The following is a 26,499-nucleotide window of genomic DNA, read 5'->3' as shown; positions in this document are numbered from 1 at the left end:
TGTTCATTTTTGTTTAAAGCATATTTTTTTGTCTTATAAATCTCTTTTTAAAATTTGATCTTCAGTGTAAATTGTTTATTTAGTGCAACTATATTCCTGTGATTGGGTATGAACATTCTGTACAGTTTTATTTATGTAAAGAGAAGTTGAAAGACAAAGAAATATGTGAATGAAAAATTGAAAATTAGAAATGAAATTGAAATGTTATATGCAAAAGAATGTGACTCAAAGTGTTGTTTTGGATTCAAGCCCTGAAATGAGTACATTGTTAAATGTTGTCTTTTTTTTTATCATGATTTTTTTCTCATTTAGGGATGTTAATAATGAGGGCAGATGGTTTGTCTTTAATTTATATTTTATGTATTCACAACTCAAGAGTCCATGCAATTTAGGTATATAGGATAGATGATATTTGATTGTAATAAAATTGAGAATTGGGGAATGTGTCAAAGCGAAAACAACCCGACCAAAGAGCAGACACCAGCCTAAGGCCACCAATGGGTCTTCAATGTAGCGAGTATCTCGTGCACCCGTAGGAGTCCTTCAGCTGGCCGCTAAGAAATATGTATACTAGTACAGTGATAATGGACGTCATACTAAACTCCGAATTATACACAAGAAACTAAAATTAAACATAAGTCTATTTTTATTCTAGTTATTTTAATATAACATATCTAGAATTGTTTGAAATAAGAATACATCTGGAAAAAAAAGAAAAAAATGTTGCCTTTGAATTTTGTTTATTTACAAAATAAGTGGAAAAAAACAGTATAAACATTTTTGGAAAAATCTGAACGGAGAATGACTGAAAAATACAAAGTTTTTCTCTGTGTGTTTAACAGTAAGCAAATTTTTTTTTAACTTTTTTAACAATATCTGAATTTATATAACATATTCAGCGTTTACTCTAACTAATTTCTTACAGGTTAAATTATTTTTTTTCAAGTTATGGTGTTCTATTTTTACTACACAGACGAATAACAATTGTTGTTTTGTAAAAACATTTGATTTGAATATGTAAATACATGGTAAGTTACTCTTTTTAATCAAATATGAAATTTAATATTTTACATATAGGTGATATTTATTCAAAATGACATTTTTACTGTGATAGTTTTCTTTCCACCTTTTTCCCCTTTATTAAATTTTTCATGTAAGTTTCTTTCTCATAATATTTTTTTTACAAAAGTGAGTCATTATTTTTTTAATTGATTGTACTTATCATAATCTACTTTTTCACTAATCATGTTTTTTTATTTTATTAAAATTGCAATCAAATCTGCCAACACATTAGATTTAATTTAAAATCTTGATCTCTATCAAATTATTTTCCTTTACCTTATATTTTTTCTTGCAATATATTTAGTCTTCCATTTTGATGTTTCCTATCTTCTCAAAAACTGCAATTGTTTTCTTTAAAATATCATTCCAATTTATTTTTATTAAATTGTGCAACAAAATGGCATGTATCTGTAAAAACATACTAGATAGACTTTGCATAACTGTTCATTTAAATATTCAAATATGTGTGGACTGCCGTCTATAGCTTATAGATCATAACTTGAAGTTTGTGTTGAATTCATTCATTATTTGAATTGTAATTGTCAAGTGTGTTCCAGCTGAAAAAATCATCATGTTTAGTCCCTAGATATGAATATATAGCTATTTGTTTGTGGTATCGGGAATAATTTATTGATAATAACCAAAACTAACCATTCCGTACATTTTGTTTATACATTCATCCTATTTTTCTACCAATTATTTTGTATAAATATATACTTGAGTTAAATTTTCTACTGTGCAATGTGATTTTGATATTTAACTTAATTAAAAATGCATAATAAATGTTTTTTGTCAGCATATTGTTAAATGATGTAAACAAATGTCGTGTCTTATTTTTGTTTAGAACACAGGTAAATATTCTCAATTTCAGTACACAATTGCACCAATCTGCACTTCCTCCACTTTATTTTAGTCAATCCTAAGACAGGAACATTAGGTTTAATGCCATGGCGTTGTCGTTTTATTTTCGATTTATGAGTTTGACTGTCCCTCTGTTATCTTTCATTCCTCTTTTAAAAGTCAATGATACCATTTTGTCACCCCTTTTTATTTATACATTCTCAGTTTGTGTAAAAGTTATCTTGTCATTTAATTTGAAATTTGACCTTTTGACATTGTCATTTTGATAATTGAGATTTTTGTTGTTGAACAATGCTGTACTGTGTAGTATACCTGTTTAATTCATTGGTTCATTCCACACCATCCTTGTTTTTAGAATAAATAAAGGAGTTTTTCCTCAGTAATGGACAGATGATCGATGGAGTTAAATTTCAAGTTAACCAACATAACATGGTTTGATAAATTATAGCACTGTTAGAATGTATTTTACTAATACTTTTTAATGTCATTTAGGTATCTCTTGACTCTCTTTTATTGACTATAAGAACTTTATTCTCCCAAAAAAGGGATTATTTGTGTAATCTTTTCATATTGATAAAGTTTATTTATTGGAATGAACTGTGAAAACTTACTCAGAAACTGAAGAACTAAAAGTTATGTTAGTTGAGGTAAAACATCCTTTGTTTTTGATATCTCTTCAAGGATTAAGACAAAACATTAAACATTGACATTATTATCAAATTATTAATAACTAATAATGTTTTTAAGTTAATTGAAAAAAATTGAAAGATAATGCAGATTATCTAAATGTCTTTTTGTGGACTGTAATTTTCATTTTTTTTATTACACTGTTTGTTTTTCGAATTAAGTTTGAAGATATTTAGCATTAGCATAAATATGGATACTATAAAACTTTTTATTTCTGATGTTTCTCGTTTTTGCTTGATTTATCTGGTATATAATAGTTTGTGAAAAGCGGTACACTCAAAAATACTACTGTTTTTATATATTCAATAACTTAGGAAGAAAATAAAAATTGATTGGAAATATAAATTTGCAAAATTGTCTATCTTTATTCAGAAAACTTTGAGTGAAAGTAGTTTTATGGACATTTTTTGTGGAATTTTCAGAAAAAAATGAAAAGTTACAAATCATATTTTCCTCTATGCTTTTGATAGATAATTACACTATATTCATAAAAAAAAATGTACGTATATACTTAAAGTATGTATTAAAATACTTGTTTTACCAAATTAAATGATTCAAAGTGCAGATGCAGAAAAAATAAATGTTGTCAAATATTTTATTAATTTTCAGAATCTGATGTTATTGTTAATATCTGATATGTGATAAAAAAAATTGTTATTTTTATTATATATCATGTATATTTGAAATAAATTATCATTCCATAAATGCATTTAGTTTACTAGTTTCGAATCAAGGTTCTTGGTTGTTTAGGACTCTTTATTGTTGTTCATTTGCCATGGTAGTTTCAGATATGATATACAGATTTGTCTGAATTCATTTGAAAATGACTGTGGTGAAATAGTGTATTACATAACATATGAACTCATACTGAATATTGACCTTTAAATGAATGTTTGGTGTGTTTGAAGTGGCAATGATATGCACCATAATTTTTTTGTCTGTGTGACTATCGCTCAATGTTAGCTCTCTGGATCACCTTCTTTCAATGCTAATGTGGCGTAAAGCATATAACAATCAATCACCTTCTTTCTATCTGTTTTTTTTTTACTTTTGGTTGATATAAGTAATTTTTGTCAATCAAGGAAATATGCAATACAAGGTTTATAGTTGTAAACTTTTTCATGATAATTCGAGAACTTTCTACAAATATTATAATTTTTGGCTTATATTGTTAATGATGCCTTTACACATATGTAAACTCACATTTTTTCATACATTTTGTATATATCAATCAATTTAAATGGATCAGTGTTGCTATGTTTTATAAGAAAAATGACTCATTTTTGTTGAGCCTGCAACTTTTGTTGCAGAAAGCTCGACATAGGGATAGTGATCCGGCGGCGGCAGTGGCGGCTACGGCGGCCGTGTTAGCTCACACTTCTTAAAAGCTATATATTTTAGAAGGTGGAAGACCTGGATGCTTTATATTTTGTTTATAGATGCCTCATGTTACGAAGTTTCCGTCAGTCACATGTCCATTGTCCTTGACCTCATTTTCATGGTTCAGTGACCACTTGAAAAAAAAGTTCAGATTTTTTGTAATGTTAAATTCTCTCTTACTGTAAGTAATAGGATAACTATATTTAGTATGTGCGTACCTTGCAAGGTCCTCATGCTCGTCAGACAGTTTTCACTTGACCTCGACCTAAAGCTTATTTCATGGATCAGTGAACAAGGTTAAGTTTTGGTGGTCAAGTCCATATCTCAGAAACTATAAGCAATAGGTCTAGTATATTCGGTGTATGGAAGGACTGTAAGGTGTGCATGTCCAATTGGCAGGTGTCATCTGACCTTGACCTCATTTTCATGGTTCAGTGGTTATAGTTAAGTTTTTGTGTTTTGGTCTGTTTTTCTCATACTTTATGGAATAGGTTTACTATATTTGTTGTATGGAATAATTGTAAGGTGTACATGTCTAGCGGGCAGATGTCATCTGACCTTGACCTCATTTTCATGGTTCAGTGGTTATAGTTAAGTTTTTGAGTTTTGGTCTTTTTATCTAATACTATATGTCATAGGTCAACTATATTTGGTGTATGGAAATATTTTATGATCTGGTTTTCAAGGTTCATTGCTCAGTGTTAAGTTTTTGTGTTTTGGTCTTTTTTCTTAAACTATAAGCAATAGGTCAACTATATTTGTTGTATGGAAGCATTGTTAGCTGTACATGTCTGCCTGGCATATGGTTCAACTAACCTTGACCTCATTTTCATGGTTCATGTTAAGTTTATGTGACAGTCGTAATAAAGCTTTATATTTAGGAGTATCAACATAATATCAATGATTAGTAAAGAAGGCGAGACATTTCAGTGTGTGCACTCTTGTTCCCAACAGGCAGTTTACTTCTACATTGGCTAGAGGTATAGGGGGAGGGTTGAGATCTCATAAACATGTTTAACCCCGCCGCATTTTTGCGCCTGTCCCATATCAGGAGCCTCTGGCCTTTGTTAGTCTTGAATTAGTTTAATTTTAGTTTCTTGTGTACAATTTGGAGTTTAGTATGGCGTTCATTATCACTGAACTAGTATATATTTGTTTAGGGGCCAGCTGAAGGACGCTTCCGTGTGCGGGAATTTTCGCTACATTGAAGACCTGTTGGTGACCTTCTGCTGTGTTTTTTTCTATGGTCCGGTTGTTGTTTCTTTGACACATTCCCCATTTCCATTCTAATAAATTCAAATGCAAACTCGATCTATAAGCAACTTTATACACGTATATACCAAAAGATTGTTTTAGGGCTTCAGCTATTACATAATTAAATCTAGACAAATACTTCGTTTATGAAGTTTGTATTTCCAAGGTTTGTTACATTATATTTCAAAATTCAGATAAAAATATGTGGGCACATGTACAATTGACAAAAGTTTGGACAACAGTTTGAATTCATTGAGAGAGGCATAAATAACACAATAAGCCTTAGTCACGAAGGTCAGTGAAAATGCGCAATACTAGATTACGAAACACAAATGATCAAAGTTTTTAATAAACCCATAATTGACTTACAAAAACTCCGTTAAAAAGAACTACGTGTGCGATGTTAGAAACTGTAACAGGCAAAAAGCTACTGACAACTCAAAATAAATAAATATGATAAGGGCAACTTGGAGTTACTGAGATTCCAGCTCTATTACTGATGCATGGTGTTATCATATCACAGTTGACCCTCCCCCTCCCCCCGTGTAAGATGTTAACACGGTAAATTATCATGTCATCATTCATTTTATGAGAAGAACACAACCCGTCCGTTAACAACGACATGGTAAAGACCCTATGAGGGACCCCAAAAATGCCATTTTGTAATAGCCTGACAGCATATCATAACCATATCGCTTTTGAATAAGTTTGCTTTAAGGGTTGTTCTTTTGTTTTTAAAGTTCGGATGTGAAATATCTGAACGTATAATACGAACGAAGTTTTGATACTACGAAAGTAAAAGGTAATTTGAAGACCTATCTGAACAAAAGTATAACCAGTTTTTAGCTCACCTGTCCTGAATGGCCAAGTGAGCTTTTCTCATCACTTGGCGCCCAGCGTCCAGCGTCGTCCGTTGTCGTCCGGTGTCCGTCGTCCGTCGTCGTTAACTTTTACAAAAAATCTTCTTTTCTGAAACTACTGGGCCAAATTTAACCAAACATAGCCACAATCATCATTGGGGTATCTTATTTAAAAAATGTGTCCGATGAACCCGCCCATGCACCAAGATGGCCGACATGGCTAAAAATAGAACATAGGGGTAAAATGTAGATTTTGGCTTTTAACTCTGAAACTAAAGCATTTAGAGCAAATCTGACGAGAAGTTAAATTGTTAATCAAGTCAATATCTACCTACCCTGAAATTTAAAGATGATTTGGATAACCGGTTGTTTGGTTGCTGCCCCGAATTGGGAACTTTTTAAAGAAATATTGCCGTTTTTGGTTATTATCTTGAATAGCATTATAAATAGAGATAAATTGTAAACACCAATAATGTTCAGCAAAGTAAGATCTACAAATAAGTTGACATGACCAATATGGTCAGTTGGCCCCTGATATTAGTTCTAGGAGTTCGTATCACAAATTTATTCTTGATAATTTAAATCTTTATAAAAAACATATACATTCCTTCCAGAGATTGGTAGTCCAATTACAAAGCATACACATGAGAAACAATCTTCGTCAAGCAATGCTGAGAAGTAGAGAGAGACCTTACGGAATTTAATACCAAATGAAATTAATTGGTGTTTACATCTTAGTACCTTTAAAAGATAGGTTTTAGACATTTTTACTCTACATAATATGTAACATTATCTCTCAATCATTTTTGATCCTTCTGCATTGTGTTCAATATTGTTTTCTTGTTCAAAGGTTTTACAGACAATAATTTACCGTGAAAGATATATAAAACGCGATAATGAACAACAGTACAGTGCTCTAATTTATTAACCACGTATCAAAAAAGAAAAATATAACAAATACAACCGTTATCAAAAATATGGTATAATTGCTAATGAAACACGTATTCATCAGAGTTTAAATGACGAATTTAAAGACAATAATTAAACGTTAATTTTACGTATGGATTTTACAATTGTAAAAAAAAATACCATGCCAAATAGTCGGCTATCAAACGCCTCATTCGCAAACATTTGAATCAATCAAATGAACAAATATTCTGCATTTTTGATACAATAAAAATTAGGAAAATAATAATAGACAGAAATGATCAATTCATACCTTTTTGGAAATAAGAAAAAATCAAACAATAAAGAATTGTTCGTAAATATCCTATAAACATGATAAAGGAAAGTAAAAAGAAGAAATCATCCTACCATAAAGATCTATTAACCAATTCCTTGAAAGAGTAGTGAAAATAAGAAAATATCCTACAATGCACAACTGTTTGCACATTCCATTTAAAGGAATGTAAAACAAAAAATAAATGTTACTACGATGAAGAACTGTGGCATGTGTAAGCAAATTCATTTAAAAAGAAGAAAACATCCTACGATGAAGAACTGTTAGCAAATACCTTTTAACATGTTTAATGTAAAGTAAACATAACAAATGTCCTACGATGAAGATCTGTAAGGAAATTCCTTAAAAGGGAAAGTAAATGTAAGAAAATATCCTATGACTAAGAGCTGTTAACATATTCCTTCAAAAAGAAAGTATAAATTTTAATAAAAAAAAAATAAATACAATAGTTTCGTTATAACTGTTTAATTAAAAAAGGAAATCTATAATTCAAATTATATTATTTATGTGCATGCATGTAGTCTAATAATTAGTGTGTAATTGATTTCAAGCATATTTAAAAAAAATATTCTGACACAGGAAGGTTTTAAATGTCTTGTTTATCATAATATTTGTGACGTAAGTTATTTTTGCAATATGGATTGTCAATGAACTAAATATAGAAACGAAAGTAACATGAGTAAGTATTAGGGAAGTCCCCGTTACCAGGTAAATAAAGCTAGAGTTTACAACCAAAATGGCAGGTAATAACACATTTTCTCCATTCATTTTATTGGTTCATATTCCAACCACTGTTCCTTTACCACATACGTTAGCTTAAGATAGCAATTTACAGTTTAGATTTCTCTTAATAAAGACCGGTTTTAATTTTACAAAATTTAACGTCTTGATATTTCTTTTTATTATAATATATTAAAAGAATGGCCACTCTTTTGTTTTTTTGAGTAACATATATCTAATCTTACGGAGAATTGAACTAAACTGTACTTATTTTTACTTCACCCTTATCATTAGTCTGTATTTTACTTGATGTACCTTTACTGTAATCGTAACCTCTGCTCGATCTGTTCTTAACCATTTGAAAGAAACTAAATCATGCTCGTCAAAGTCTAAACTATATTATACTTTGATTAAACCATACTTTACCAAGTCGGAACCTTACTAAATCAAGGCTTTTAAATCTTCGACTAATAATTTCTCTGTAAGAAGGTAAATTGCCAGATTAGGACAATCACTGGGGAACAGTTGTTTTATGAGACGACAAAAGAGGGACGAAAGATACCAAAGGGACAGTCAAACTCATAAATCTAAAACAAACTGACAACGCCATGGCTAAAAATGAAAAAGACAAACAGAAAAACAATAGTACACATGACACAACATAGAAAACTAAAGAATAAACAACACGAACCCCACCAAAAACTAGGGGTGATCTCAGGTGCTCCGGAAGGGTAAGCAGATCCTGCTCCACATGTGGCACCCGTCGTAAAAAAAGTCTTGTAATTCCAATTTTCATTATTTGATTTGCAATAACCATTTTATGATGTGCACTTGTCATTTTGTGATGTGGAAACATGATGCTGGTTGGTTCACTTCATCAGATGATGGCATCATACATTTTGCTTTTTCGAGGGGGTATTTTATATTGGTAAAGGAAGCCGTAGTCCCGGAGTTAACCCTCAATTTTCGGAAGACAAGCTGACACTTCTTGTCAAATAAGATTGGGACTGAGTTGACTTCTTTCCTTCTCTGAATTCGAACTACAACCTAAACAGTGACAGGCAAGTGATACAGTAGCTAGACATTTAGAACTATCGGCCTCGGAGGGACCCCATTTATCATGTTTATAGAAGAAAGTATGAATTAGTGATTAAAAGTGTTTTTTTGTTTGTAATAATTGATTTAAATCTTTTCAGAAACAGTTTCAAACATTTTTTTTTGGTTTGTTTGTTACATTTTTTCAATAAAAAAACACATCGGTAGCTGAAACGACACTGGATCTGCTAGATAAGAAATAAGCCTACCATTCTAAAATATAGAAATACAGAATATCCTTTGGTAGACCAAATATTTGAACTCTTGTTGCACAACACACAGTCGAGAACAAATAAGTTTAAAACTTTAAAAGAGGGACGAAAGATACCAGAGGGACAGTCAAACTCATAAATCGAAAATAAACTGACAACGCCGTGGCTAAAAAGGATCAAGACATACAGACAAACAATAGTACGTATGCCACAACATAGAAAACTAAAGAATAAGCAAAACGAACCCCACCAAAAACTAGGGATGATCTCAGGTGCTCAGGAAGGGTAAGCAGATCCTGCTCAAAATGTGGCACCCGTCGTGTTGATTATGTGATAAAAAATTCGGTGAATAGTCTAATCAGGAGGTCACGTTCATGAGAGATAAACGATTGTAGATAACCTGTGTTACAGTCCGATCGAATAATACCTTAACTTGGCCACTCATATTTCAACAATTTTTCAACAATTATATAAAATGCGATTTTTCTAAACCGAGGTAAAATCGTGCCAATGTTCATCTCTTTTTTAAAAATCCCAACGGTTTCTAAGAACGATAGCTTCATATACGATCGTTCAAAACGTACTGCTGTCTATTTGCGATAACAACGATGAAATCACATCATACAAAGACGTTTTGACATCTTATGGCGGAGTAACCGATCATCATGTACAAATGAAATGTAACAATCACACAATAAAATGACACAACCACATCATATTAACATGTTTCCACATAATGTAGAGGAAATGCACATCATAAAAGGATATTTGCACATCATAAAATTATCATATAAAGGTGTTTTCATATCGTATGAGGAATAGGCACATGTTATTATAAATTCACATACTAATAATATAATCTAATGTTGACGCAAATTTATCAGATCAGAGAATGCAGCAATTCAAAATTGCTTTGCTTAAAACATATTATAAAAAAAGTGGACCACAATTATTTCCACAAATTGGTCAGTATTTTTGCCAGATTAGACGAACAAATTGATAAATCTTAAGACAATTTTAAACACTTTTCAAACAGACTTAACTATATTTTTTTCAGAATTAACAATCAAAAATGCATCTATAGCTTTATATCATTATCTGTGTCAGAACATTGTTGGAATAGAGAAACATGTAAAAACTCTCAGAATGATGAACACTGTCAGAGACAATTTACAGAGCAACAATGAATGGACATATATTACCAGTGGAAGTTTCGGCGAGGGACTACTGATGCGAGGTAGCGATTTCGATGTTATGGGGGTGGTAAAACTGATTGAGGTTTGTGAAGACACACACATTGATTTCAATGCTGATACAATACGTTTTACAATGGAAATGGAAGATACACAGGCAGGTTTCACTAAGCTACGTCTAGTGTACAGTAATGACTTTAATATTTTAAAAGTTTGTAATGAAATTGGTGGGGATTTCTACTTTTCAAATGCATTTAAACAAAGATATTCAACCAACGGTTTTCCAACTGTACATGGGCCATGTTTGTCCGACGACGCTGGAATATATGACATTGCATACTGTTTACATTGTAAATCATGGATAACACCTGCCAATCAATGGGTAACACGATCGATCAATTCATGGCCGAGATCCGATGTTAAACAAGCTATTGTAAAACACGGTGTTCTATTTGTACCTATAGGTGTTAAAGGATCTACACAAGAAGAATTAGAATGGCGAATATCATTTTCCGTTGGTGAAAAACTACTAATTTATTCATTTACACATACACAATTACTATGTTATGCACTTATGAAAATTCTTCTTAAAGACGTAATAGCTTTAGACATAGATTGTAAAGAATTGCTTTGTTCATATTTTATGAAAACAATATTGTTTTGGATATGTGAGGAATTACCTTTATCAATATGGAAACCTGAAAACTTAATTTCTTGTTACATGAGATGTTTCAGGAGACTTATATATTGTGTTGAATACTCACTTTGTCCGCATTATTTCATTCCCGAGAACAATCTGTTCGGGATTAAGATACATGGAAAAGCACAGAAATTACTTTTAAATAGGTTGTATATTCTAAACAGTTATGGCTGGCATGGTATTTTATTGTCGGATCAAATCTCTAGTATTTGGAATGTATTGCCGTCGGATATAAGCAAAGCGACAAGTTATTGTTATGCCAACAACGTTGGAAGATTATCAAACTCATTTTTGTTTGCTTGCGACATTATCCGTACGTTTGATTATCTATTGGAAAAATGTATACACCAGGTATTGTCAAGTAAGAGTTCAAAAATCAGATACCTGTTCACATACTATTTGTCAAAATTTTGTTGCAAAAGTGAGAGATTTCTGCCATTGAAGGATACGTCATGTAATAAATCTATTTATAAAAAGCATAATACTTATATAAGTACTCTTCTTCTTAACACACGACACGACGCTGTATCGGGGTGGCTGATGTTAGCCTTGCTGTTCTATAAAAGAAAAAAATACAACACTTCTCTCCGCATTATTCAGTATTCACTACTTAAATGTACACCGGAAAAGCTTTATCAATTCATGCATTTTTCAGATATTCACTATGACCTTTTTGATTTACACGTATTCAGGAATATGCATACTGTTCAGTTATGGACATTTTTACTATTAGATTTAATGTACATTGACAACTTCAGTTTACATCCAGATGAATTGCAAATGGAAGAAAAACAAGTTATTCCCCCAATAGTATATGCTTATTTTCTTCGTTTTTTATGTCATTATCATTTAAAAAATAGCAAGCAATGCTGGGATTCCATTATGGATCTACAGTTGACTATAGAGGAAAACTATTTCATACCAAGTGGTTTGAAAGGTTTGTCTTACAATATCCTGGGTATAGGTTTTCAAATGTTAGGAGACAAAGAAGCAGCCATACTATCATTTATGCAATCAATAAAAGTATACCCAAATGAAAAGCACAACAGCGCATTCAAGACATTGTCATTTATAAACTGAATGTGATTGTTCCTGTGTTTATTATTGTGTGGGTAAGATGATTAATTGTATGTCTATTTTTTCTCCATATGGTGTTTTCTTATTCAATGCTTTAATAAATTATATTTCTAAATTAATTTACAAGGTATTATCAAGTAAGAGTTCACAAATCAAATACCTGTACAGATTCTATTTGTCAAGATTTTGTGGCACAGGTGAACAATTTCTACCAGTGTCATGAAATAAATCTACTTATAAACAGTGTAATATTTGTATAAGTACTCTGCTTCAGAACACAAGTCATGACGCTGTTTCTGGATGGCTAATGTTTGCTTCGTTTTTCTACAAAAGAAAACATTACTATTTAGCTCTTCAAATTATTAAGTATTCTCTATTAAAATGTTCATCGGAAAAACACCATGCAGTTTTCAGATATTCATTGTGAACTATTACATCTACATTTATTTAGAAATATGGATATTTTTCAGTTATAGAAATATTTCCTTAAGGTGTAGTGGACTTTCAAAACTGTAACTTACAACCGCATGAATTGCAAATGAAAGTACACATAATGATTCCTGCAGTAGTATATGCTTATTTTCTTCGTTTTCTATGTCAGTATCACTTACAAAATAGCAAGAAAAGCTTAGATTCGCTCATGGATCTGCAGATGACTATAGAGGAAATCTATCTCATAGCCAATCCCATTTTAAAAGCTACATCTTACTGCATCCTTGGTAGAAATTTTTAATTATTATGCGACATAACACAAGCGAGACAAGCTTTTATGCATTCTATTGAATTATTTTCAGATCAAAAGAATAACGCAGCATTCCCACAATTGTCATTATTTAGTTGAATGTGATTGTATTTTATGAGTAATCAGGTAACTGTATGTTTTATCAAATGCCACGTACAGTTACATGTCAAATCTAATGTATACTCAGGAACTGTACGGCTCAATGTTTGTAAATAAGAGGAAAACAAATAATATCAATGTTTAAGATGTATAGACATATCTATTTTATTTCAACAATTCCTATACCAAGACTTACATGCATGCAAGTTATTGGTGGTTTTCAATTTGAAGATGGTGATTGTGATGCTGATTCTGCTGCTGATGATGATTGTAGTGACTTTGATTTTGTGTCTTTAAACTTATATATTAATGATATTGAGATAAGACTTATTACACAAAATTGTAAATCATATCTGATAATGTACGTTTAAGAAGTGGTCTTATTTATTGATTTAGGAAAGAAGATCGATACTGTAAATGTTTATACAAATAAGTATAATGTGTACACAATGTTGTAAAATAAATAAATGTAGATTTAGAAACAGAGATGAAATTACTCAAGAAGAGTAAAGGTATATAAATGGAAAAGCTCTTGATGTATTAGACAAAATTATGTATTTTGGAATTTTATTTTATTATACTGGTAATTTTGTAAATATCAAAAAGATACAGAACAGGGATTACTATAATCTTCAAATATTGTACCCTCAGAAAATTGTATATAAGAGAATTGCTATGATTGATGAGATGTATGGAGGAAGCTGTATTAAAAAGAATAATAAACATCTGGTGTTGTAAAATTATATAATGTTTTGTTGAGATATTTATTTAATTATTTTGGTTTAGCCAAAGTGTAGTTTGTAAAAATATTTTTCTATCACAATTGAAACAAAGAATGCTTGATAGTGAAGTAACTGTGTTCTATTTAGAATTTAAACAAATGTGTTGTGAAAAGATATATGTATAGTACACATGCATTGTCATTTTATTTAAATAGACATGTAAACATAGAAAATTTTATGATTAAAAGTAAAATTTACGAACTTTTTTGTGGATTTTATGTGCTATCTATACAATTGACTACCTATTTTGAAAGAATGAAATCAATAATATTTCAGAAAAAAAGAGATAAATGCATTATTTTTGGGGATTTGCAGAAACACTTTAACAAGCCAAAGATGTGTTCAAAATTTATAGAAATCTGTGACATAGACTATGAACGGCCGTAACCTGACCTAAATACTTGCAACGCAATTGTCATATACAGGTTATATTGCAGTCACTCCACCTTTTCTGTAGAAAATATTAATACTCCTTTATTAGATGTTTAGGAGGCTAGTTATTGACGTACTGCGAGTGTCAGATTTTAAGCCAATGACACTTATCTTACAAACATTGGTCCTGAATTGCTAACAGACAAATGCAGACGGACATTATAATTTCTTTATGTATTTGGAGCTTTTTGGTAAAAAATGGACAATGTGCCTACGACTGTTTTTAAAATTTATATCATTAATCTCGAATATAGATGGAGAGGGTATGGGCATGACAAAACTAGTTTAACCCTTCCGCATATTACATGGGCCTGTCATAAGTCTAGATTTAAGGCTCCAAAGGTGGTCCAGGAAAGGGACCTGGTAGGGGCTAAGGGTTGACAAAGCAAGACAAAGCAAGAGTTGCACATTAACCTTATATCTCTATTGAAGTAATAAATTTAATTATTAGGACTGTTAAAATAGCTTTTATATGTTGAATTATTTGAAATACAACAGAAATGACTTGAAAACCATTACAGTGATTGTCGTTTGTTGCTCTGTGATATATATTATTTTATTTCGCTTTTTTGTACATTAATAAGCTCGCTGGTTTTCGCGTTTGAATTATTTTACATATGTGATTCCGGGGCCATTTATAGCTGACTATGCAGTATGCGCTTTGCTCATTGTAAAAGGCACTACGGTGACCTGTAGCTGTTAATTTTCCCCTTTTTTCACTAATCAGTAGTTTTAACTCAAATAAAGTTCTGAACATATTCAGCATTTAAATAATTTGTATTTTCTTATGTACAAGTTATTATTGATAATAATGGGTAACTTAAATCTTTTATGAGAAGAAAATAAATGAGGCAAAATATGAAATTGCCAAATGTTTGTATCTTAATACGGTGTCGTAGAACTTTTGCCTGGTCGAATTATCAGAAAAAAATAGAAAGTAACTTATCATATTTTCCTCTATACGTATTATAGATGGTTGTATGTTATATATAGATAAACATATGCACATATACATACAATATGTATTATACTACTTTTTTTTTAAATGACGCAATGTGTAGATGCAGAAAAAAATAATATGTGTTGAATATATGTTAAAATTTGACAATCTGACGTTATTGTTAATATCTAATATTGGATAAAATAAATGTCAGTTTTGTTATATATAATATATTTAGAATAGAATATGTGATATGTTGGCAAATGAGACAACTCTACACAAGAAACCAAACGACACAGAAATTGATAACTAAAGGCCTTCAACAATGAGCAAAAACCAGACTGCATATTAATAAAATAGCCCCTTTATGACGATTTAAACGAGAAAACTAAAGGCCTAATTTATGCACACACACAAAAAAAGAACGATACACAAATTCGTCACACATAAAAAACGACTATCACTAAATTAAAAGATCGAAGTGTTTTTTTGAAATAAATTATTAGTCCATGAATCAGTTAAATCAACTTGATCTAGTTTAAGAATCTATCCAATGGTTGTATAAAACAGTATCAATCATTCCAATCCTATAGGAATTGTAATATGTCCCCCAAAAAAGAAAAAAAAAAAACAAACTCTGAACTCCGAGATAATTCAAAAAGGAAAGTCTCAAATCAAATGACAAACAACTGTCATATTCTTGACTTGGTACAGGCATTTTCTTATGTAGAAAATGGTGGATTGAACCTGGTTTTATAGCTAGCTAAACCTCTCACTTGTATGACAGTCGCATCAAATTCCATTACATTGTCAACGATGCGTGAACAAAACAAACAGACATTGTTTTTAACGACCCGTTTTACTCTTATTTTCGTGTATTTAACTCGGGAAAGATATTGACAGTCAACTGCAAAAGGATTGATATACAACATGTACAGCAAGGTCTATACAAATGACATTTTGATATACCTCATTGCCTTACGATTAGGGTTATAGTATTATAGGGGTAAGGGGTTTAAAGAACACCTAAATGTCGAATAAACTTAATGTAATTGTTTTCCCTCCAATTGCAAGTTATTTCAAGCATAACTGTCAAGTGTTGTCTCAGTCAGAGCTATAGTTTGAGAGAAAATCACTATAATGTAAGGCCATATCCTAAGACGATTTCAGTCTAATTTCTTCGAAAAATCCTAATTTCAGTGTATCATTATAAAATGCAGTGTTGACTAGTACCTGATAATATATTCATGATCTATGCATTCAAATAATTAAATATGACACAAAAGACAACTTTAAGATGATAAACAATTTTATTGCACTTTTTAGAGTTCATTTGACGGTCTGTTTTGGTCTGTTTTGGTCCATTTTTTCTTCTTCCATCTTTTTTCATCAAAACTAGATATCTTTCGTCTAAAAAATAAAACAAATGAGATTATTTTCCCAAAAAAAAAAAAAAATAAATGTAATGTTAAATCAATAAGTAAAGTGTTTTAGCTGAAAGAACTGTCTCTATAAATGTTAACAGTATCCACAGAAGTTTTTATAAGCCCTTATGTGTAACTTGAGTTTTTGGTCTGTTCCCCTAGTGTGACAAATAACGGTTCCCTTTCAGTTAATCATTTATTGTCACTGGTATCAAAGACTTTTTATTTACTTATAACAGTATATTTCTAATAGATTTACACAAAAAATCCAACTTTCTTGTATTTTATATCAGAAAATTGGGAGAAAGAGTAATAAAAAAAAATGTTTTTAAAAAAGGTAATGTCCCTTGGAATGCTGGTAAAAAAATTTAGTAGGAATTATAAAGTTTAAGTATGTGAGACTGGATTCTGATGTGTATAAATCCAAGGCAAATAAGTGTTTAGATGATGTTTTGTCGGTGCAAAATGCAGACGGCACAATGGCAAATGTAAACCTTTGCGACCAAAAAAAAAAAAAACACGACATTAGTTGATACATATCTAATGCTGAAGTGTCATCTGCAGACCAATTCACATATAAGATTTTTCAACAGACTGCTCTTCAGAACATGGTTAACACTGAAATGAAAATTTACATGTTGTATAAACAATTCTGTGAGGGTGATTTAAATTTTGACACAATAAACTGAATACAGCTTTGTCTGTCCACCCATTTAACTTAGCAAACACCCGTAAACACCCATTTCAAGACAATTTTACCTCAAACGTGCTTTCTGTGTCTCAATCCATTCCGAATAGTCCATGTTTACAATTTATGAACCGGTTTAGTAATATTTTTTAAAAATGAAAGTACAATAAGGTCACGAGTGCACATGTAGTTTCCCTAAATAGGTGTAATACCACCATTGATTTTCCACTATTGGTCTTTGTTAAATTGGCACTTTTTAAAAAATTGTACAATATTTACCTTTATTTCAACCAAAGAAATGTATAAAGTTTAATCCTTCCCAGTGCTACAGTGAAAATTTCACACAACATTTCATTGCATATAAGAAAGTAACCATCACCGGAAGTCAACAACCCAATTTTTACACTGTTATTTACTGGTTAACTGCTTTGGTAACTATGTAACCTTAACTTTCCAAAATATTTTATAAGACCATCAAATAAAAAAGGAATGATGCTTTCAGACACCCAACATACATGTTTATGACTCAGAAAAATTTAAGTGCATTGAAATGCAGGGTTCATTTTCTACAACTTTCAAATTCAAGGGAATATTTTTTAGACCTACTTTTGTATACAACCGGATGTGACGTACCATGATTTAGTGGTATTACACCTTTACTAAGATTATCAGTCAGGATACTGATTAGAGCGATTGTAAGGATAATGGTAAGGATCATAGCCTAAATAAGGAATCAGGCGACAATCATGATTAGGGACTAATATCGGCGTTCTGTTTGGCATTTTAGTCGGGGTAGTGTTAAAATAAAGATAACAGTTATACTCAGGATAAGAGTTGGGATTGAGTCATGATAAGGGTAATGATTTAATTCAAGATAAGGTTTAGGGTTATAATATTGATATGGCAAATGTATATGGTACCGGAATATGGCAGTTGTTTTTACTAAGTCCGTTCATATGAATGTTGTCAATTCTTTTTGTTGCACTAACGTGTTTTTGATGTTCAGTTTTATTTTTCCTCGGTTAAAGTTTGTGAGTCGGATCTGTCAATCGATTTATGACTTTTGAACAGCGGTGTACTAAGACTTTTCTACCTCAGGCATAGATAACGTTAGCTGTATTTGGCAAAACTTTTAGGAATTTTGGTCCTCAATGCTCTTCAACTTCGTACTTTATTTGGCCTTTTTAACTTTTTGGGGTTCTAGCGTCACTGATGAGTCTTTTGTAGACGAAATGCGCGTCTGGCGTATATACTAAATTTAGTCCTGGTATCTATGATGAGTTCATCTACAGCTGACTCTTTTTTATAGTCACTATAAGGGTTGAGGTATTTGTCAAGGTAAAGAAGAAGATTATAGTCTTTATACGTGTTAGGATTAAGCAGCATAAAGGTTGGGGTTAAAGTCAGGGAAAAAGTTAATTACATGATATAGTTTTAGTATATTTGAAGGTTTTTCGAGTCGTTTAACAAAAAAATACCGAAAATAAAACTTTAACCATAGATTTCCTTCTTTTCAATCCTGACACTACAAGAATAATACATTACACGTGCTGCTCTAGTCTTTGAATTCATGAATATGCACCACTTAAAAGGTGTGCTTTAATCGCAATATACACCACAATGACTAACTTGTACATGCTGTTCTGATTTCTGAAGCCAATCTTATCAAGATAGATATATAATACACATACTAGCCACATTGAGCTAAAGAGATATCGTATGATTGCCAATAAAACAAATATTCATCCGAGGGCAAATGACAATGATAAAAGCAATTAAAGGTCAACGTACGCCCACAAAAAATGATAATATCGTGTAATTCGGATACAAATACTTAATCATCTTTCAGTTTTTAGATTTTTCCTGTTTGTGTTTTTTGATTGGGAATGATTATGAAATTGAACAGTAACATTGATATCGAAAGCGTAACTTGAAATCTTTTGAACAAAATCGATTATGCTACGACGAAAAAGAGATAATAACCTACTTTTACAGGAAAAAAACATAAGACAATAGATATTTTATTTTCGTTTAAAAAACTAAAACATATTAAAAAAGAAAACCTATAATTGGAATTGTATTATTACTTTAGCTATTCAAATGTTTAGAGTGTAATCTATTTAAAAATCCCACACAGGAAGGTCAGGTTATTAAAATTGATGTGTATTTGTAAGGTACTTTGTTTTTGCAATATGAACTTTAAATGAACTATAAATAGAATCGATGTAGACATTAGGGAAATCCCCGTTACCAGGTAAATAAAGATAGCGTTTACAACCAAAATGGCAGGTAATAATGCTTTTTCTCACTTCATTGTATTGGTTGCTACACCATCCATGATTCCTTTACAACAATAATTAACTTAAACATGTTAATTTTAACTTAAACATTGACCTATTATTGTTTACTTTTTTTTAAATTGTTATTTGGATGGAGAGTTGTCTCATTGGCACTCAAACCACATCTTCCTATAGCTATAGACCTTTTTGCCAAAAAAAATGCGAATATATACTCAGCATTTTGCAATGACTTTGAGATTGACAGATGCTGAAATACTCGCCTGGATACATTTGTTTGGCCTTATTCAAAACAAATATTTTAGTTACATTGTAATATTAACAAAATGTAGACACAACAAATACTTTTGAACTTTTTTGAAGTATTTTTTGATTCTGTAAGCCCTCTATTAACCATTCATCAGACTTAGGAATTTAAAATACTATCAAGTAAAGTAACTTTGACCACAACACGTTAAGAATTATCTTCACCCGTGTTTAATTTTATCTCGAAAAGGACAGATTTCAGTTTTGTCAAAATGAACGTCATGAATATTCTTTGATCGTTATATTTTAGAAGAAAGACCGTTCTTTAGTTCTTAAGGAAAGACAAATCTCTTATTACGGTACATTATCGGGAACTGAATTACCAAATTCTGAATCCGTTTTTTTCTGTAGTTAGTCACCTTTTCGGTTTTATCATGTACATCCATCATATAGTCATTTTATAAAAATAAAGTACTGTTTTCGAAATATATGAATTATTGTAAATAATAAGGATATTTTTGGTTGTTATGCCTTTCAAACTTTTTACATCTCTGCATAGTTTTGTGAGGACGTAACGTGCGTCTGGCGTATAAAAATAGTTTTTAACCTGTTACCTTTTAATGGCTATTATTCTTTTGTTTATCGGTCCTATATTTTCCCATCTATCTGTTTATTTATTGTTACCCTGTCGTGTAATGTTGTCATTATAATGTTATAATTAACACTGCCATTAAAGCGGGAGGTTTGGCATGCCACAAAATCAGGTTCAATCCACCATTTTTTTCAAAAAATGCCCTGTACCATTGTTCATTATAGTTCGTTTCTGTTTGTGTTACATTTCGCTGCTGAGTGTCTCTGTTGTGTCGTAGTTCTCTTATATTTAATACATTTCTCTCAGTTTTAGTTTGTAATCCCGATTTTGTTTTTTCTCTATCGGTTTATGAATTTCGAACAGTGGTATACTACTGTTGCCTTTACTTATTCCAGGCAGAAAACCCTAGCCGTATGAGGCACAACGTTTTGGAACTTTTGGTCCTAAATGCTGTTCAACTTTCTAATTGTTTTGGCTTTCGAATTTTTTTCTTATCTGAGCGTCACTGGTTAGTCTTTTGTGGACGAAACGCGAGTCTGGCGTATCACATTTTAAACTTAGGAACTTTTGTTGGCTATTATTCGTGTATTTTTCTTTTTCTATATGTCCCCAATTTATTTGTATTGTAGTCCTATCATGTAATGTTGTCATTTTATTGTTATATTCAACATTGCCATAAAAGCGAGAGGTTTGACATGCCACAAAACCAGGTTCAATCCACAATTTGTTTTCTTATAAAAATGTCCTGTACCAAGACAGGAAAATGTCCATTGTTATATTATAGTTTTTTTTCTGTTAGTGTTACAATTTATTGTTGTGTTTCTGTTGTGTCGTAGTTCTCCTCTTATATTTGATGTGTTTCCCTCAGTTTTAGTTTGTAACCTGAATTCGTTTTTTTTCTCAATCGATTGATGAATTTCGAGCAGCGGTTTACTATTATTGCCTTTATTTAACATGTTTAACACGATGACTAAGTTAATTTTTCGAGGTTTAAAATTTCAGTTTAGAATTTGCCACAAAGTATGATTCAAAACATCAGTAACTAATAACACACTATCCAGAATGCTCTGTAGCCAACTCTTTTTGTATACAATACAAAAGTGTAAAAGCTGAAAAAAGTTAATACTGATTTTTACTTGATCTTTCCTTCTTAATTGGTCTGAATTTTACTCGATTTTACTCGACTGTCGTCTACATCTGTACTCAACCTTTTTTCACCAATTCAAACATCTGAAACATTTTCAACCAAGTTCAAACCATGCTAGGCCAAGTCAAATCTTCAACCAATTCTTAATTTTATCTCGTATTTTGTTCCTATTCCTATTTTTATTTTTACCAGAATTGTTTCCCTTTGGAAGAAATTCGACCAACAGGAACTTTAAGAAAGTTATATACCAGATAAAAATAAGCAATGTAATATAAGTGGTTTACTGTAGACACATACATCTTGTACATGTACATTTTCGGAAAAGAGAATGCAGCTATGTATATCTTTGATTGAATCTAATGGATCTAAACTCTCGAATGACAAAAATGAAGCATAAGTTTGTATCACTAGTTCTACCAACTATATACATGTATATACAAGTTGATGTGCCAGATATGGTTATTTTTTTTATTAATTTAAATGCCTTTTTAAGGAATTTGTCAGCACACTAATAGAGGGGCGACAAAAACCTGAGGGAAATTCGAATTCCTAGAAAGAAAAAAAAAAACTGACAACGACATGGTTAAAAAAGAAAAAGCAAAAAAGAAAAACATGGAAAACTAAAAGTCTAAATACTAAAAACTAAAAACGAATTTATTTGTTTTTTTACAGATTCGGCAATCAAAAATGCATCAATAGCTTTATATCATTATTTATGTCAGAACATTGTTGGAACAGAGGAGCATGTCAAAACACTCAGATTGATGAACAATGTCAGAGACAATTTACAAAGCAACAATATGTTGACATTAATTACCAGTGGAAGTTTCGGAGAGGGACTTCAAATGCGTGGTAGCGATTTAGATATAATGGCGGTATGGAATCAGATTAATATCTGTGAAGACACACCCATTTATTTCAACGCAGAAAAAGTATATTTTACAATGGAAATGGAAGATACACAGCCAGGTTTCACTAAATTACGTCTAGTGCACGGTTATGTTCCTAGTATCCTTACATACTGTGATGAGATAGATAGGGGCTACTACTTTTCAAACTTTTCGTTTAAACAAAGATCTTTTTGCGGGAGTTTATCGACTATACATGGGCCATGTATATCCGATGAAAACGGAATATGTGACCTTGCATACTGCCTAAATAGCAAATTATGGATAATGCCAGCAAAGCTATGGATAACACGATCAAATAATTCATGGCCGAGACATGATTTAAAACAAGATATTGTAAAACACGGGGTTCTCTTTGTACCTGTAGGTATGAAAGGATCTACACAAGAGGAATTAGAATGGCGCATATCATTTTCCGTTGGTGAAAAACTACTAATCTATTCGTTTACACATACACAATTATTATGTTATGCACTCCTGAAAGTTCTTTTAAAAGACGTGATAGCTTTAGACATAGATTGTAAAGAATTGCTTTGTTCATATTTTATGAAAACAATATTGTTTTGGATATGTGAGGAATTACCTTTATCAATATGGAAACCTGAAAACTTGATTTCTTGTTACATGAGATGTTTCAGGAGACTTATATATTGTGTTGAATGCGCATTTTGTCCGCATTATTTCATTCCCGAGAACAATCTGTTCGGGAATAAGATACATGGAAAAGCACAGAAATTACTTTTAAATAGGTTGTATATTCTGAATAGTTATGGCTGGCAGTGTATCTTATTGTCGGACCAAATCTCTATTCGGAATGCATTGCCGTCGGATATAAGCAAAGAGACAAGTTATTCATATGCCAGCAGCGTTGAAAGATTATTAAACTCATTTGTGTTTGATGGCGAATTTTTGTGTTCTACGTTTAATTTTAATTTGTTTAAAAAATGTATATACAATGTATTGTCAAATAAGAGTTCAAAAATCAAATACCTGTGCATCTACTATTTGTCAAAGTTTTGTTGCAAAAGTGAGCAATTTCTGTCATTGGAGGATACGTCAAGTAATAAATCTATTTATAAAAAGTATAATACTTATATAAGTACTCTTCTTCTGAACACACGTCACGACGCTGTAACTGGATGGCTGACGTTAGCCTCGTTCTTTTATAAAAGAAAACAGTACAACACTGCTCTCCGCATTATTCAGTACTCACTACTTAAATGTACTCCGGAAAAACTTTATTATGACATGCAATTTTCAGATATTCATTATGAACTTTTTGATTTACACGTATTCAGGAATATGCATACTGTTCAATTATGGACATTTTTACTATTAGATTTAATGTGCATTGACAACTCCAGTTTACATCCAGATGAATTGCAAATGGAAGAAAAACAATTTATTCCCCCAATATTATATGCTCATTTTCTTCGTTTTTTATGTCATTATCATTTAAAAAATAGCAGACAATGCTTGGATTCCATTATGGATCTACAGTTGACTATAGAAGAAAACTATTTCATACAAAGTGACGATTTTAAAGCTTTGTCTTACAATATCCTGGGTATAGGTTTTCAAATGTTAGGAGACAAAGAAGCAGCCAGACAATCATTTATGCAATCAATAAAATTATAACCTAATGAAAAGAACAGCGTATTCAAGAGATTGTCATTGATAAGCCGAATGTGATTGTTCCTGTGTTTTTTATTGTGTGGGTAAGCTGATTAATTCTATGGCTATTTTTCTCTCCATATGGTGTATTTCTTAATCAATGCTTTAATAAATTACATTTCTAAATTAATATATACTTAGTTTCTTTTAGATTTAGTGTTTGCGAATAAGAGAAAACTAGATATATTAAAACGACACGAATAGGCCCGTAAGCAAAACAAGCTTGAAGGCATTTTTAGGAGTCAAAGTTTGAAGATGAAATATAACTGTTCAAGGTCACAATATCAGTGATTTCGGTAAAAATAAAACAGAAAGCGGAACAAAACATACACTTGATATGTTATCATCATAGTTAGCTCACATACTGAAATATCATATCAAAAGGTGAAGGCGTTTTGGAAAAATGTCCATATATCTGTTATTTTCATTAAATGTCGTTTCAAAGCCTGTGAGTGCGGCAAACAAATAAGGGAGAAGTTCGTATAACTGTTTGTTGCAGAATGATAGAGTGACGGATAAAGGGTAAAGTTATATGATCCTGATCTGTTTGTGTCAAAGCCAAATAGATAATTGATGAATAGTTTATTTTTAAATATATGAGTTTAACTGTCCCTCTGGTAAATTTCGTCCCTCTTTTACCGATGTTTTAGATATATTAACTTCTTTAAACTCATTAAAGCATTGACTACAATATTTTAAGTTATTGGTTTTTTAAATATATATAAATTTAAAGATGGTGGTTCTGTTACTGATCATCAAATTGATTTAATGTCTCAATCATTATTTAACTATCCATTTACGGTTGATTAATATATAAACCGACAGCCAACATCAACATTATATTGCGTTAAATCAAATTATTTCCAATATTTGTATACCGACCCATAAAGAAGTAAAACAAACTTGAAATTTGATAATTTCATGACAATGGTGCATGTCTATTTTGTTGATATGCCTGTAGATATTGAATAAGAATAAGAAGACATATTTTGTTTGGAACTTTTTAAACTTCATTATGTTTTTATGTTCTTAAGGATCAGTCCAAATAACACAATTGTAAATGGAACCAACTTTTAATTATCTATTTGGAAAAAAACATTAATTTCCAACGATCTTTCCGTTGCCCGATTTATAATGATTGATATTTGGATAGCTGTATGTTTAAGTCAAATTCATCAACAGAAACAATAACAATGGGATTCAATGACAGACTAAATCGGAAAAAATGAAGAGGAGATATAAATCAATATTTTCTTCAAATAAAATGTGAACCATTTGTAAATAAAATGTCCAGGAGACTGCTTGCACGCAATCAAGAAAAGCTATGAAAAAAACAGGAAAATCTCTTTGAGGAATTGGGAAACCTTTAAAATTAATAATAACAATAAGAACGAAAAATCCAAAAAGATGGAAACGTCTCATTATATTGATTTTCAGAAAAAATATAAAAATAGGGCCATTACTTGTCAAATTTATATGCACCAATTTTACAGACATTTTCATATTTCATTTATAATATAATGAATTACATAACATATAAACAAGTCACAACACATTGACGAATAGACGTCCTCTAATTAACCATGTGGATGAATTCCGATAAAGTAATTAATATTATAACAAAATGTTTTGATTTTGCCATTGGACTTTTTATTTTATTTTCCTCGAAGTTTAGTATTTTTGTGATTTTACATTTTGACTGTATAAAAATCATTCTTTTGTTGTTCGAACTAGTTAACGGAATAATTCATCCATGTTTCAGTGTCAGTTTTATTGTCAGATCTCCAGCTACGATGTTATTTAATAGGTCACATGAATACGGAATTATTTTGGTCGAATTATTCACTTGTAAGTCAGGTTATTTGACTTATTAAGACAAACAGTGTAAAAGAGGCACGAAAGATACCAAAGGGACAGTCAAACTCATAAATCTAAAGCAAACTGACAACGCCATGGCTAAAAATGAAAAAGACAAATAAACAACAGCACACATGACACAACATAGAAAACTAAAGAATAAACAACACGAACCCCACCAAAAAACTAGGGGTGATATCAGGTGCTCCGGAAGGGTAAGCAGATCCTGCACCACATGTGACAGGCGTCGTGTTGCTTATGTGATAACAAATCCGGTAAATAGTCTAATTCGGTAGGTCACATTCATGAAAGGAAAGGGGATTGTAGTTA

General features: G+C 31.2%; 3 protein-coding genes across 3 annotated transcripts in view; 2 read left to right on the top strand and 1 right to left on the bottom strand.

Moving 5' to 3' along the window:
- The window catches only part of LOC139486477 (uncharacterized), a 302,400-nt gene that overhangs the window by 13,908 nt on the left and 261,993 nt on the right, over nt 1–26,499 (bottom strand). The gene's annotated exons all lie outside the window — the stretch shown is intronic.
- LOC139486473 (uncharacterized) lies at nt 8,034–12,465 on the top strand. The gene is made up of 2 exons (XM_071271358.1): nt 8,034–8,087; nt 10,429–12,465. Exons 1-2 carry the CDS (start codon nt 8,081–8,083, stop codon nt 12,342–12,344), a joined length of 1,923 nt encoding a protein of 640 aa, XP_071127459.1. The 5' UTR covers nt 8,034–8,080; the 3' UTR covers nt 12,345–12,465.
- Nucleotides 19,731–24,333, top strand: LOC139484469 (uncharacterized). Its single transcript, XM_071268202.1, has 2 exons — nt 19,731–19,737; nt 22,403–24,333. Exons 1-2 carry the CDS (start codon nt 19,731–19,733, stop codon nt 24,274–24,276), a joined length of 1,881 nt encoding a protein of 626 aa, XP_071124303.1. The 3' UTR covers nt 24,277–24,333.

Source organism: Mytilus edulis, chromosome 8 (genome assembly GCF_963676685.1).
Source record: "Mytilus edulis chromosome 8, xbMytEdul2.2, whole genome shotgun sequence".
Lineage (NCBI taxonomy): Eukaryota > Metazoa > Mollusca > Bivalvia > Mytilida > Mytilidae > Mytilus > Mytilus edulis.
Note: the sequence above shows the minus strand (reverse complement) of the source record. Positions and strands in the feature narration are given on the sequence as shown.